This window comes from Bubalus bubalis, chromosome 2 (genome assembly GCF_019923935.1).
Source record: "Bubalus bubalis isolate 160015118507 breed Murrah chromosome 2, NDDB_SH_1, whole genome shotgun sequence".
NCBI classification, from domain to species: domain Eukaryota; kingdom Metazoa; phylum Chordata; class Mammalia; order Artiodactyla; family Bovidae; genus Bubalus; species Bubalus bubalis.
In genome coordinates this window covers 187,312,899-187,326,319 of record NC_059158.1, presented here as the reverse complement: position 1 = coordinate 187,326,319, position 13,421 = coordinate 187,312,899, and the positions used below count along the sequence as shown (strand labels likewise).

General features: G+C 57.4%; 1 protein-coding gene across 1 annotated transcript in view; it reads left to right on the top strand.

The window, feature by feature from the left end:
• The window catches only part of PADI3 (peptidyl arginine deiminase 3), a 29,970-nt gene extending 17,582 nt beyond the window's left edge, over nucleotides 1-12,388 (top strand). The window contains exons 10-16 of the mRNA XM_025278859.3: nucleotides 665-772; nucleotides 3,047-3,198; nucleotides 4,364-4,508; nucleotides 4,593-4,695; nucleotides 6,468-6,547; nucleotides 9,343-9,468; nucleotides 11,122-12,388. Of these exons, the coding sequence (XP_025134644.1) occupies nucleotides 665-772; nucleotides 3,047-3,198; nucleotides 4,364-4,508; nucleotides 4,593-4,695; nucleotides 6,468-6,547; nucleotides 9,343-9,468; nucleotides 11,122-11,355 (948 nt within the window). The 3' untranslated portion in view covers nucleotides 11,356-12,388. The remainder of the gene's footprint in view (nucleotides 1-664; nucleotides 773-3,046; nucleotides 3,199-4,363; nucleotides 4,509-4,592; nucleotides 4,696-6,467; nucleotides 6,548-9,342; nucleotides 9,469-11,121) is intronic.
• Nucleotides 12,389-13,421: the final 1,033 nt, after the last annotated feature.

Below are 13,421 nucleotides of genomic sequence, written 5' to 3'. Positions count from 1 at the left end.
TGTGCCCTTGGGCGAATAACTAGACCGCACTGTTCCTCGCTTTCATCGCTGTGACATGGGATGATCACGGTGCCTCCCCACGGGCGTACTGTAAGGTCTACAGGGGTTAGCACTCGTGAAATGCTTGGAGCTGGGCCGGGGACATTCTAGTGAGCTTCTCGCTGGACACACCGTGTGTCACTGCTGGGTTATCTTTGCCTCCAGGACCCAGGGGCTCAAGACTGACCTGGGCGTGGCGCGTGCTCGAAAGGAGGCAGGTCTGTGCCTCCTCAGGCCGTCTCCGCCCTGCTTGCTGTCAGTCTCCCAGGGCCGCAAGCGGAGGCCATGTGTAATGGCTGGTGCCCAGCAGCCTCTTTGTCCAACTCAGGCCACCCTGAAGCCCTCTCTGCCCCCACTCCCCTGTGACCCAGCACAGGGACACCCTGAGGCCGTGTCCTCATTCATTCCTGACCTGCCTTGCTCTGTGGCCCTAGGTAAGCAGAGCCCCACCCCTGAACCTCCAGCCCTTCCTCCAGGCAGCAGGTATCATGGCCTCTGCCCGCCTCAGTCCTCAAAGGGCAGAGCAGGCCTGAGGCGGAGTGAACTGTCTTCCCCAAAGCCCTGAGTGCCAGGCGAGGTGGGTAAGCTGCTGACCATCCACCACTGGTGTCCCCCGGGTCTGCAGGATGAGATGGAGCTGGGCTACATCCAGGCGCCACACAAAACCTTCCCGGTGGTCTTTGACTCCCCCAGGAATGGCGAGCTGCAGAACTTCCCTTACAAAAGAATCCTGGTGAGTGCTCGCAACCACAGCTGGGCCTGCAGGCCGAGGGGCTTTGCCCCGAGGGCCAGACTGGGAGCTGTGCTCTTTAGGGATGGGAGTAGGGTTGTCAGGTAAAATATAGACGAAGCTGGGTTAAGGCTGAATGTCAGCTAAACCATGAAACTGTTTTAGCATAAGTATGTCCCATATTCTGCATCAGTTCAGTTCAGTCGGTCAGTCGTGTCTGACTCTTTACATCCCCATGAACTGCAGCACGCCAGGCCTCCCTGTCCATCACCAACTCCCGGAGTCCACCCAAACCCATGTCCATTGAATCGGTGATGCCATCCAAACATCTCATCCTCTGTTGTCCTCCTCCTGCCCTCAATCTTTCCCCATCAGGGTCTTTTCAAATGAGTCAGCTCTTTGCATCAGGTGGCCAAAGTATTGGAGTTTCAGCTTTAACATCAGTCCTTCCAATGAACACCCAGGACTGATCTCCTTTAGGATGGACTGGTTGGATCTCCTTGCAGTCCAAGGGACTCTCAAGAGTCTTCTCCAACACCACAGTTCAAAAGCATCAATTCTTCAGTGCTCAGCTTTCTTTATAGTCCAACTCTCACATCCATACATGACCACAGGAAAAACCATAGCCTTGACTAGACGGACCTTTGTTGAGAAAGTAATGTCTCTGCTTTTTAATATGCTATCTAGGTTGGTCATAACTTTCCTTCCAAGGAGTAAGCGTCTTTTATTTTCATGGCTGCAATCACCATCTGCAGTGATTTGGGAGCCCAGAAAAATAAAGTCTGACACTGCATGGGGTATACTAAAAATACATTTATTGTTTATATAAAATTCAAATTGAACTGAGCATGCTCTGTATTTATTTATTAAATCGGGCAACCCCAGATGGGGAGGGGAGGCAGGAGAGTGCAGCTGTTAAGAACATAGACTTTGGGGTGGGAGGAGGGAGGGAGGTTCAAGAGGAAAGGGACGCCTGTATACTTAGGGCTGCTTCACGCCATGTGGCAGAGATCAACACAACACTGTGGAGCAATTATTCTCCAGTTAAAAAAAGAACATGGGCTCTGGAGGCAGAACAGCCCGGCTCTGTCACCTACATGCTATGCGACCCTGCATGAGTAAGTTCCCCTCTCTGAGCCTCAATTTCCTCATCAGTAAAAATATGTTAGCCCAGGTCTCAGAGATGTTTGTGAAGCTTCTTCATGCCAACGCAGAGAAAGCACAAACATAGATAGCTGGCATTATTACTGGTAATAAAGCGGGTATCTTCAAATGGACTTACCTATGAAGCAGAAACAGACTCCCAGACACCGAGATCAGTCTTGTGGTTGGCAAGGGGGACGCGGCGAGGGGAGGGGAGGACTGGCAGTTGGGCTCAGCTAATGCAAACCATGACACACAGGATGGATAAACCACGAGATCCTGCTGTGCAGCACAGGGCACCGCCTTCAGTATCCTGCGATGAACCACAGTGGAAAAGAATAAGAAAGAGAATACGTATATATATACATATGTATAACTGAGTCACTTTGCTTTACATCAGAAATTAACAAACCATTGTACTCAACTCTACTTCCATAAAAAGGGAGAGAATATGTCCCAACGGACCCCTCCTGAGAGAAAAGGGGAGACCCCCTTGGCTCCATAGAGAGTGGAGGCTTCTCCCACCCCTCGCTGGGGCATGAAGGTGGGAGGAGCTCTTTCCTGGCCTCAGGACTGTCTAAATTCCTTCTAAGAGACACCCTGGGGGAGTTGTCCCTTTTCCTAGATTGAAAGCTGAGGCTCAGAGGACCATCACCTGCCCCTTAGGCCCCGAGAACAGGCCCCTCTAGAGCAGCCAGATACCTGCCCTGGGGCAGGACTGATGGGAGGACACGCAGAGGACAAAAGAGTGGCCACAGCCCCGGCTCCACATCTAATGGGGGTGTGGGGACCGCCTGGCCCTCTCTGCTGTATCCTCGTGACCAGGGGGAATAACACACTCTGAAACGGCAGCAGGGCTGGAGGGCTGTGTGTGTCCCAGATTCGGTAGGCATGAGCATCTGAGCATGCAGGAAATAGCAGTCAGCTCAGATGTCCATCTTTGACTCAGTGTTTCCATCTGAAGAATGGGTGGCCACTCTCGCCCCATCTTTAAGGAGCTTAGAGCCCAGCAGGTTGGTTCAAGCTCTTCCTGTTGAGCCTGCCCACCTCAAGCCTGACTCCATTTCCTCAGGGAGTGGGAGAAGCCTCCACTCTCTATGGTACCAAGGGGGTCTCCCCTTTTTTCTCAACCAGGGTCCAGATTTCGGCTATGTGACCCGGGAACCACGAGACAACTCTGTAAGCGGCCTGGACTCCTTCGGGAACCTGGAGGTCAGCCCCCCTGTGGTGGCCAACGGGAAGAAGTACCCCCTGGGGCGGATCCTCTTCGGAGGCAACTTGCCTGGGTGAGAGACTGAGGGTGGGTGGTGATGGTGGCTGGGGGAGGCCGTCCCACTCCTGGAAGAGAAGCAGAGAGGATCAGTGATGAAATGGCAGTCCACGTGGTGCTGGGAGCAGAGGACTGCCCCCCAGACATCGTCCACACTCATCTCAAGGGGTCTGAGATGCCCAGGGCAAGCAGGGCCCCAAGAGCTCATTCCGTCCAACACTCTCATTTTACAAGTGGGCCCAGGGAGGGTGAGTCACCCGAGGAAGGTCACACAGGAGGCAAAGTTATGACTCGACTTGGGTCTTCTGATTCAGAAAATAAATCCATGTCAATACCAGTGAATAATTATAAGAAAACGGTTTTAAGCCTCAACAGTCCCAGGAGAAATTGCATTTAAATCAAGGCTTGTTCACACTACGATGTAAATGATTAATATCAGATCTTTCCCTGAGAGCGAAAAGGGGGTACAGGACATGAAAACGGAGACAGCAGTGATGCAAAGAAGGGGAGTAACACGACCTAGGGGTGCTGATGGAAAAGAAAAGGAATCATGTGACAACGGTTATTTGCTGTGGGAATAGACCAAGACAGAGCCAACCAAATTCAGCAAAGTGGTTAGAACAGACTTGTGATCAGATAACAGGTGAAACCAGAAGCTTTGAAGGGGACCACCTGTCCTCAAACGCATGATCTCACAGAGGACGTTTGGGCCATGCCATTCGATACTTTTTCAGAAGGCAAGAATAAAAGGGGGTTTGAGTTCACGAAAATAAAATCCTGGGGCTGTGAGACAAGATCACCCTCTCTCCCTGCTGATATGTGGGAAGCTGAGGCTGCAGCAAGAGAGATGTCAGTTAGACTCTAGGAAGAACTGCCCAGCCGCGGGTTGAATATGCGGGTGACATCTGTCACTTGGAGAGCATGAGGATGGGTCTGAGGGTGGTCCTGAGAATCTGCCTGGATGGGAAGACTGGGATGGTAAGCTGTGACTGAGCTGCCTGTGTCTGCCTCGTAGAGAACTCACCTTGAGTGTAACTTAAATATATATTTATTCATCATCTTTCCTGATTACAAAGGCAGCACAAGCTTTTCACAGACGTTGCAGAAATCTTGAACTCTTGTCCTTCTGTTTCTGCGTATATTCTCTTTAGTTAAAGTTTTTTTGACCCCTTGGGCCCCAGGTCAAGGGGCCGCCGGGTCACCCAGGTGGTCCGGGACTTCCTGCACGCCCAGAAGGTGCAGCCGCCTGTCGAGCTCTTCGTGGACTGGCTGGCGGTCGGCCACGTGGATGAGTTTCTGAGCTTCGTCCCTGTCGCTGACGGGAAGGTGAGGACCCAGGGGACAGCTCTGGGCCTGAGACTGAGCCGAGCGGAGGCGAGGGTCTCAGCTGAGTCTGTTCTCTGCACACAGGGCTTCCGGATGCTCCTGGCCAGCCCCAGCGCCTGCCTCAAGCTCTTCCAGGAAAAGCAGAAGTGGGGCCACGGGGGCGCCCTCCTGTTCCAAGGGGTTGCCGGTGGGTGCTGTGCCCCTCATCGCCGCTTTCCTGTCCCCCCTTGCCACATCACGGCTTGAGAGGGGAATGTCCTGCTGTAAGGTGGCCTGTCCCCCAGGTCTGAGACCCCTTGGCTCAGCAGGCCCCGCAGTCCACAGCAGGGGCAGAGCTGGCAGGGAGCGCCACGGTGCATGATGGGGGGTTGGCCGCAGGCACAGCAGAGTCACGGTCTGGCAGGGAGTGCCACGGTGCATGATGGGAGGTTGGCCACGGCCACTCAGAGACAGGGTCTGCTCTGGGGTGTGTGACCGGCTCAGTCATACAGGGGCCTCTGCGCCAAAGGGCCTAACACTTGGGATTTGATGCTCTGCCCCTCGCTGTCTTGAAAGTCTGAATAGTTTGTGTTTTGCGAATGAAATCTGACTGATCAGTGGAACATCTATTGGGAGCTTGGAGCCCGGGCTCAGGAACATTCCTGCCATGGACCAAACCTCCCTCCAAGAGAAAAGCATTCACAGAACTTAAAAGCTCCCACATGTAACTTCCCACATCTATTTCCCACCCCCTGGAGCCCCAGCTGTAAAATGGAAGAAATACAGCTGCCCCATCCCCCTCTCTCCCATCGGGACTGTGAACAGACTCCTTGAGCTCAGATCAAACCTGGAAAATTCTCAAATCCAAATTTCATGTACCGGGCAGAAGGAAGGCCGTCTTCATCTTCCTTAGAAGCAGGGGTTTGCAGTGAGCAGGGCCCAGAGGCTGAGCTGAGCAGCGCGGGGATTCACAGCTGTCGAGCCACATGTAACCACCGGGTGGCCCCAGAGAGCTGATACCAGCGCAGCGGCACCGGGCCGGCGCCTCAGTGGTCCCCCACCGTGTGCCAGGGCCCAGGCTGTGTGCTCCAGACATCTGACCCCATCTGACCTCAAGAGGGCCTGTGAGGGCGACTCAGTCTGCTTCACACCCGAGAATGCAGGGCTCAGCGAGGGGAAGTCGCTGGCCCAGCGGCCTCAGTGGGGATGCTGTGGATCCGCGTCTCCACTCCAACGGGGGTGGGGGGACCGAGCCTGCACGTGGGCAGGTGGGTCCAGCCCTTGGTCGAGGCTTCAGCCCTTCCTGAGCACTTGGCTTGGGTCTGAATCACCAGTACCCCCATTTCCCAGCTGCAAAACCTGGGGCAAATCTTTTTACTTCTCTAAGCCTCAGTTTCCTCATCTGTAAAGTGGGGGTGTTGATGCATGCCTTGTGGGGTGGCTGTGAGGACTAAATGAGGTGTTGAGTGTGGAGCCCTGGACTCAGGGCCTGTGCAGGGTGAGAGATTAGTAAATGGGAGCTGTGAGTGTCTCAAGACATTGGCTCTGACCTCCCCTGTCCTGCCTGTCTCCACGAGCACTTCATCAGCCCAGCAGGAGAGATGGGTCTGGGGGAGCCCCTTTGCCAAGCAGTCGCCTCTTGGAGGTCAGGGACAGGGTTCAGCAGTGTCCATTCAGGGCGGGTCCTGGTGGGCAGGTGGGTGACCCAGCTCCGCGCCCCACCACTAGCCAAAAAACAAGCGATCATCATCCAATGTCCGGTGGGGGTGGGGGTTACATTTCCAGTAAGCAGCATCACCACGTCTGATGTGCTCGGATGAAGGCCTCACGTTCATGTGCTGCCCGCCCCTGCCGTCCTCGCACACCCAGGCTTGCTCAGAGGCCAGGAGGAAACGCCTGGGAGCTGCCGGCTCACCAGCCTTTCGCCTTTGAGCCTGGCCTCTGCTGGTGCCGCTCCCACCCTGCCCCTCTCCTTCACAGGCAACCAGGAGGTCAACACCGTCTCCATCAGCCAGGTCCTCTCTAACAGAAACCTCATCAGCTACAATAAGTTTGTGCAGGTACCAGGGCCGCGGGCCAGGCGTGGGGGTAGGCATGTCTGGGGACGGGGTTGTGGACAGAGGTCTGAGGCCCACGGTTTAGGACAGCTCGGGGAGGGTGGGTGACAGGCCCAGAGTCTCTAAATCCCGGCTTTCACTCGAGAGAAATGAGGGGCCACGCCAGATGCGTGCAAGGACAAGCATTCCCGGCAGAGGGAACAACACAGATGATGGCCCTGAGGCGGAACGAAGAGGCCTGGAGCGTTTAAGGACGAAGCTGGGGGCCCCAGAGGAATGAGGAGAGATGGGGCCACCCAGGGCCCCGCAGGGCAGCGCTGGGGCCTTGGCTGTGACTCTGAGCGCGACTGGAGGCCGTCTGGGGATCCGAGCACAGGACAGACTCGATCAGACTTTGGCTTTGGAATGATCTCTCTGCTGCTGGGCTGAGGGATCTGTCTTCTATTACGGCAAGGGGTGGGGTGGTGACAGGAGGTCCTAGCAGGAAGCAAGGGCACTGCAAGCAGATAACCAGAGAGCGGTTCAGTAAACGGACGATTACAAAGGCGCAGGGCGGTTTGAGGAAATCAGCAGGGGCCTATTCCGCATCCCCAGGGTTGGAAGAGGGGAGCTCTCACCTCCCCCAGGCCTGGAGGAATTGGCCGAGGAGCATGTTACTGGAGCCTGGAGGGGTCACTCCAGACACGGCCACAACATTGTAATTAGCCCCCGATTAAAGAAAGAAATTTAAAAAAAGAGGTTGTAAGACAGGAGCTGGGGCTGCACAGCCAGCCTGCCGTGACCCCAAGTGCACTCCCCCAGCAGCGCTCCCACCTTCCGCCACCGCCCCCATGGGCTGAGCCCAGCGGGAAGCCAGCGGGTACAGGAGCCCCTGGTTCCCAAGGGTCAGCCTCCCAGGAGGCAGCGCAGGAAAGAAGGGGGCAATGGGTCCAGAAGAACAGACAATGTCTGGCGCAGGGCCTTCTGAGAAGCGCACGCCCGGGCTGGGGTGACCCTCGCAGGGGCTGAATTAGGGACCATGCCTGCAGAGGGAGGGAGGAAGCCAGTGGAGGCGGCAGGGCGAGCTGGTGGGGGGAAGGCAGGGCGGCGGGTCCTTGACAGCCTGCAGCCCGGGTCAGGCTCAGCAAAGCAGGGCGAGCCAGTCAGGTCAGCTTGGAGACACCTGCTTAGCCACTGGCCCTGCGCAGCGGGTGGGGGCCTCGGGCGCCCGCACGGGCTGGCTTGCAGGGCTGGAGCTCGCAGCGGGCCCTTGGCAGCTCCACTCCTGCGAGGGGGCAGCTGTGAGGAGCCTTGTCGTGGTCACCGCGTGGTGAAAGAGCGCAAGAAGCCGGAGCCGCGGGGGACGGTGCTCCACCCGCGTGCGGGGCGGGGTCAGATCGGTGCGTTTTGGAAGCAGATGGAGGAGCCCGGGACTTGTTGACGCGGAGGCAGAGTGAGAGGAGGGCGGTGTCGAGAATGACTGCAGGGTTTTCTCTTTAACTGGAGTGCGCGTGCGCGTGGTTAGTCGCTCGGTCGTGTCCGACCCTTTGCGACCCAGTGGACCGTAGCCCGCTAGGCTCCTCTGTCCGAGGGAGTCTCCAGGCAAGAGTACCGGAGCGGTTGCCAGGCCCTCCTCGGGGGCATCTTCCCAACCCAGGGATGGAACCCACCTCTCCTGCACCTCGTGCCTTGGGGGCGGACTTTTTCCCCACCCTGAGCCACGCCGGAACCTGATTGCTTTATGACGGCGTGTTAGCCTCTGCTTTAGAGGAAGTGGGTCCGCTGTGTAACACCCTCCTTGCCCTCCCGCACCCCCTACCCACCTTTCTAAGTCATCAGAGCCCCTAGCTGAGCTCCCTGTGCTGTAGGCAAGCTGCCGCTAGCTATGTAAGGTAGCGTATACATGTCAGTGCATTTGGGCCTGAGCAGCGATTAGTTTCGGAGAAGGCAATGGCACCCCACTCCAGTGCTCTTGCCTGGAGAATCCCATGGACGGAGGAGCCTGGTAGGCTACAGTCCATGGGGTCGCTAAGAGTCAGACATGACTGAGCGACTTCACTTTCACTTTTCACTTTCATGCATTGGAGAACGACATGGCAACCCACTCCAGCGTTCTTGCGTGTTCTTGCCTGAAGAATCCCAGGGACAGAGGAGCCTGTTGGGCTGCCGTCTATGGGGTTTCACAGAGTCGGACACAACTAATGCGACTTAGCAGCAGCAGCAGCAGCGATTAGTTTCCAGAGCTGAAGAATGCAGCAGGGAGGGCGTGGAGGGGTGGGTAGAAATGAAAGTTTGTCTTTGGACTCCTCACCTCTGATGTGCCCGTCAGACACCCAAGTGGAGATGCGCAGGGCTGGTTGTACCTGCACGTCTGAGCTGAGGGAAAGCGTTGGGCTTTGTAAAGTGGCTCCTGTGTGTGTTTAGTCCTGTTCAGTTCTTTGCTTCCCTGTGGACTGAAGCCCGCCAGGCTCCTCTGTCTGTGGGATAGTGGCTGGGGGTAGAAATGTGGGAGTTGGCCGTGTCTGGTGTTTTGAACAGTAAGACTGAAGGAGATCCCGGAGGAGTGAGGCTCTAGAGAAGGGAGTGGGTGGAGGACGGGGCACCCTGAGCCACGCTCTCATGCCCCCTGCCAGGGGGTGAGGCTGTGGCGGGGGGACCGAGCAGGCATGTTCTGATGAAGGCTCACAAGGAGTAGCTTCGTGTGGAGGGCTGACCTGTGGGCACTTGGCATCTTGTCCATCCTTAACCAGACGTGCCCCTGTGGGCCTCCCCCCACCATACCTGCAAGGCCTCCCTGACTCCCCCCTCCCACTCCCCAGAGCTGCATCGACTGGAACCGGGAGGTGCTGAAGCGGGAGCTGGGCCTGGCTGAGCGGGACATCGTGGACATCCCGCAGCTCTTCAAGATGGAGAGGAGGAAGGCCGTGGCCTTCTTCCCAGATTTGGTGAGGCCGTCAGCCAGGACTTTGGGTTTTGTCAGATTAGGCGCCAAGCCTCCACTCCCCCGGGGGCCAAACGCCCGCCGCCGCTGTGTTTGGGGTTGAGGGGCCAGGGCTGGGGGCAGGGAGACTCAGAGGTCCCACGGTCCCAGCGGAAGGACCTCTTCTTGACCGGTTGTCACGATCACCATGAAATGCTCACTGGCCAAGTCTGCACTCCGGGGCCATCTGGGAAGGCCGTCTTCTCCTCCCGGGGACCCACCTGGTATTTGTGCAGTGAGCGAAAGATTGCGTGAGGCCGTGCGGGTAGCATCCACCTGAAGGTCAGACAGCCCTTCCCCCAGCTCCTGGACACCTACCCACCCCCTGCATACTTAACGTTCCCTGTGTGAGATGCAGAGGTGACTCAGGCTGCTCCCTGCTCCCAAGGGGCTGCCAGTCAAATCTGGTCGAGGAGAAACTCACTTCACCTCTCTGAGGGTTTGTCCCAAAGATCTACCTTGTGTGATAAAGTGGTGTGCCAGTTCAGAGGTGAAACAAAGCACTTCCAGTCTGAGAGGTAGGCCTGGAGACCCAAGAGGGCTCCGTGGAAGAAGTGGCCTTTGATTGAGCCTGGGGGCTTTGCCTCTGGTGTCTCTGAAACTTGAATTTGCATCTGGAATACGGGGACCTCGGAGCCCCACCCCAGGTGTTCCGATTCCGCAGGGGCCTGAGACTCGCTGCCTTTCTAACAGTCAACCCCCGGGTGCTCTCTGAGGCCCACCCTTCGAGCTGCGCAGCTCCCTCCTGCCTCTTTCCCCTCCCTCTCGAGCCCTCCCCACCTCCATCCCTCGGAGGAACCAGACCGCCCATCGTCAGAGGCTTGCGGGCAGCCTGTCCACACCACCCTTGCTTCATCCCTCCTTCTCCTTCCCCTTTCTGACTGTTTGCCCTCTTTGATTTCCCCTCTTTCAAAGCCCCTTTCCTTCCTGCATCTCCAAGGAGGCTTTGCAATAAGGCCTGTGCCCCCAGAAGCTTGTGCAGCACTCCAGATTCTTGTGTTTGTAGGGAACAGAAGACCACCAAAGTGGGTTTTGGCCAGAGCCGAAGATTTAGCATAAGGACCCCAGGAAGGCCAGTGGCAGGGGTGGCCGCTGTGGGGGGCGTTAGGAGGGCCTGGAACCAGCTTCTGTTTCCACGGCTACAGTGCTCATCCCTGCCCCCCCGCCCCCACCACTGCCTCCTCCTTTGCTTGGCCTCCCTAGCCTCTGTGTCCCTGGGGACAGACATGAATATGGCCACACCGAAGTGCAGACACAGGGAGAGAGAGACTCAGCTCTCCCACCATGGTAACGGCACCAGCCAAGGAGGGAATCTGATCGGCCCCGCTTGGGTCACACATCTACCCTGGTCCCATCAGCTGTAGCCTGGGAGTTCAGGATTCCGTAGCACAGACATGGCAGCTGCCTACCAACGAGGAGGGCAGCCGCCAGAGAGAGAAGTTCTCATCGTGAGCTCTGGTTAGAGTTCTTGCCAGGCCAAGTCCCTCCCTCGCTGCCTGAGGGGGCGAGTGGCTGTTTGCGAGGCTGCTTCAAAGACAGCGCCAGGCCCTGCTGAGCATAGAGACGGCGCCGGGTGGGAGCCGACGCTGCCCCTGACCCGGGCGCCCCCTCCCCGCAGGTCAACATGCTGGTGCTGGGCCGGCACCTGGGCATCCCCAAGCCCTTCGGGCCCGTCATCAACGGCCGCTGCTGCCTGGAGGAGAAGGTGCGGTCCCTGCTGGAGCCGCTGGGCCTCCACTGCACCTTCATCGACGACTTCACCCCGTACCACATGCTGCACGGCGAGGTGCACTGCGGCACCAACGTGCGCCGCCAGCCCTTCCCCTTCAAGTGGTGGCACGTGGAGCCCTGAGCTGGCGCCGCCTCTGGAGGCTCCTGGCCTGGACTTGGTGGCACATGGAGCCCTGAGCCAGCCCCCTCCACCCTTCACCCCTGGGGTGGGCCGTCCGCCTGGGCGATGGAGGCCGAAACAGGCCCCTGAACAATAAGTGTCAAGAGACCCCAAGGTTCCGGACGGAGCACCTGCTCGGAGGCCTTTTCCTCCAAGTGTTCACACGCCTCGCCTGCCGCCCATGCGGTTCTCAGACTTGACCCCCTTGGCTTCCCAAGAAGGACCTCATTCCTTGTGGTCTGTCTTGCAGATCTGCATGACTCATGGGGACTCCTCCAGACATTCCCCTCTCCACCCCCAAGTCCTCTGTGTGGAGCCTAGTTCCCTCTGGAGTCTAGAAACGTCCACGCCCCTCCTCTGCCCTCTTGGCCTGTATGTCCTAATGAAGGAAGGACCCACAATCCTGCTTTGGTCTGATTGCCTCTCGCTCTGCAGGGGAACTCATTTCTTAAAGTCACAGGACAGGAGAGATTTAGCCCAGAGCCTCACCCACAGGGAAGGAGCAGAGGTCTGTTAGACTGAGGTGGGACCAGCATTCCAACTCTGACCAGCTGTGGAAATCGCCTTTGCCCAGCACCCAGCAGAGCACGTGCTTCTAGACGTATGCTGAAGCAATGTTAGCGACTCCTTACGTAGCCTGAGAAACATCTCATCATCTGACCTTTAGAAATCTGGCTTGGGAAATTCCTGGAGATTGGGAAGACTGGGTATAAGGGTGAAAAATATCCCTCATAAGACATAAGATGCTTTAGTGACCCTGGGCCTCTCTGCAGGAGGGGAGACCCCTGGTAGAATTAGTCCTGGGCTTTCTGTTGACCCCAGGTCAATGTTCCATGTCCTGCTTTCCCTCAGGAGAGGGGGCCTGGTGGTGCCAAACCCACCGAGACCACTCAGGACAGGAGGGCTCTGGGGATGGACCAGTCTGAGCTCAGGTGGGCAGGGAAAGGGGTGGGGTGGCTTTCTCCAGGTGTATGTCCGTTCCATGGGTGCTCTGTGTGGGGTCAGCTGTGCTTCCGTCACTGGCTAATAAATCAACAGAAACACAAACAGTGTGAACCTCATTTGGCTCCCTCTAGACAGCAGGAGCAGAGGGCTTTCTTGCAGCTGAAGCGTCTGCTTGCCTAGGCCTCCAGGAATTTGAGGCTGAGCAGCCCAAACGTTGGTTAAGACTGTGAGGTTGTTCCATCTTGGCCACGGGACTCATCCCATGGGTCACCATGGCCAGTTGCAATGATACGATGTGAAAATGCAAGCCTAGGGGTCAAATGCCCGGCTGCCAGGACCGAGTGAGCATGGCAGGGCGAAGGTCTGGGCTGTGGCCGGAAAGTTGCACTGTGAGTGTGGCAATGGGAAGCCAGGGTATGGACCTTGGGGAAGCTTGCGCGTGCCCTGAGTGACTCCCTCCTTCCTGTCCACGGGGAGGCCGTGGCCACCCTGTAAAGGCCCCGCGGGCTTGCTCTGGAGCCCCAGGAGGTCGCTCCCTGTGCTCCTCCCTGCAAACCCCGGTGTTCTCTCTGGAGATGCAAGCCTCAGAATAACTCACTCAGCCCCAGGGCTGGGTGGTTTCCGGGTGGTTAGCGAAGATCCCACAGCCTCCCCCCAGCACCCTCCTGGCCACCGTTTACCTAGAATCTCTGAAATAGACTCCCACCCCCCTCACATGACCGGATTCCGACAGAATAAGCCCACTTCCAAGGGAAGCTGAGACCAATGAGGGTGTTGAGAAAACTGTATTTTTTGAAAGAGTTTCAGTGGAGGTAACATGCCTCCAGATGGCAAGTGCCTAAAATCGGAAGAACTCAGATGAGTTCCCAAGCAGGCATTTCTCGCCCCGGATGCCCCCAGACTGACCATGAGGTCCTCTTCGTGAGGTCGCGGGTGGACCCAGCAACACGTCTGAGACACTTCTCGCGGCTCAAGCGTGACTCCTGTGCTCCAGGAAGGCTCCTGCAGGAACCTCGCCTCGATGGCAGAGGAAGCAAAATCAGTCCCCACCCGGGCCCCCGCAGACGCCGTCACCTGTCGCA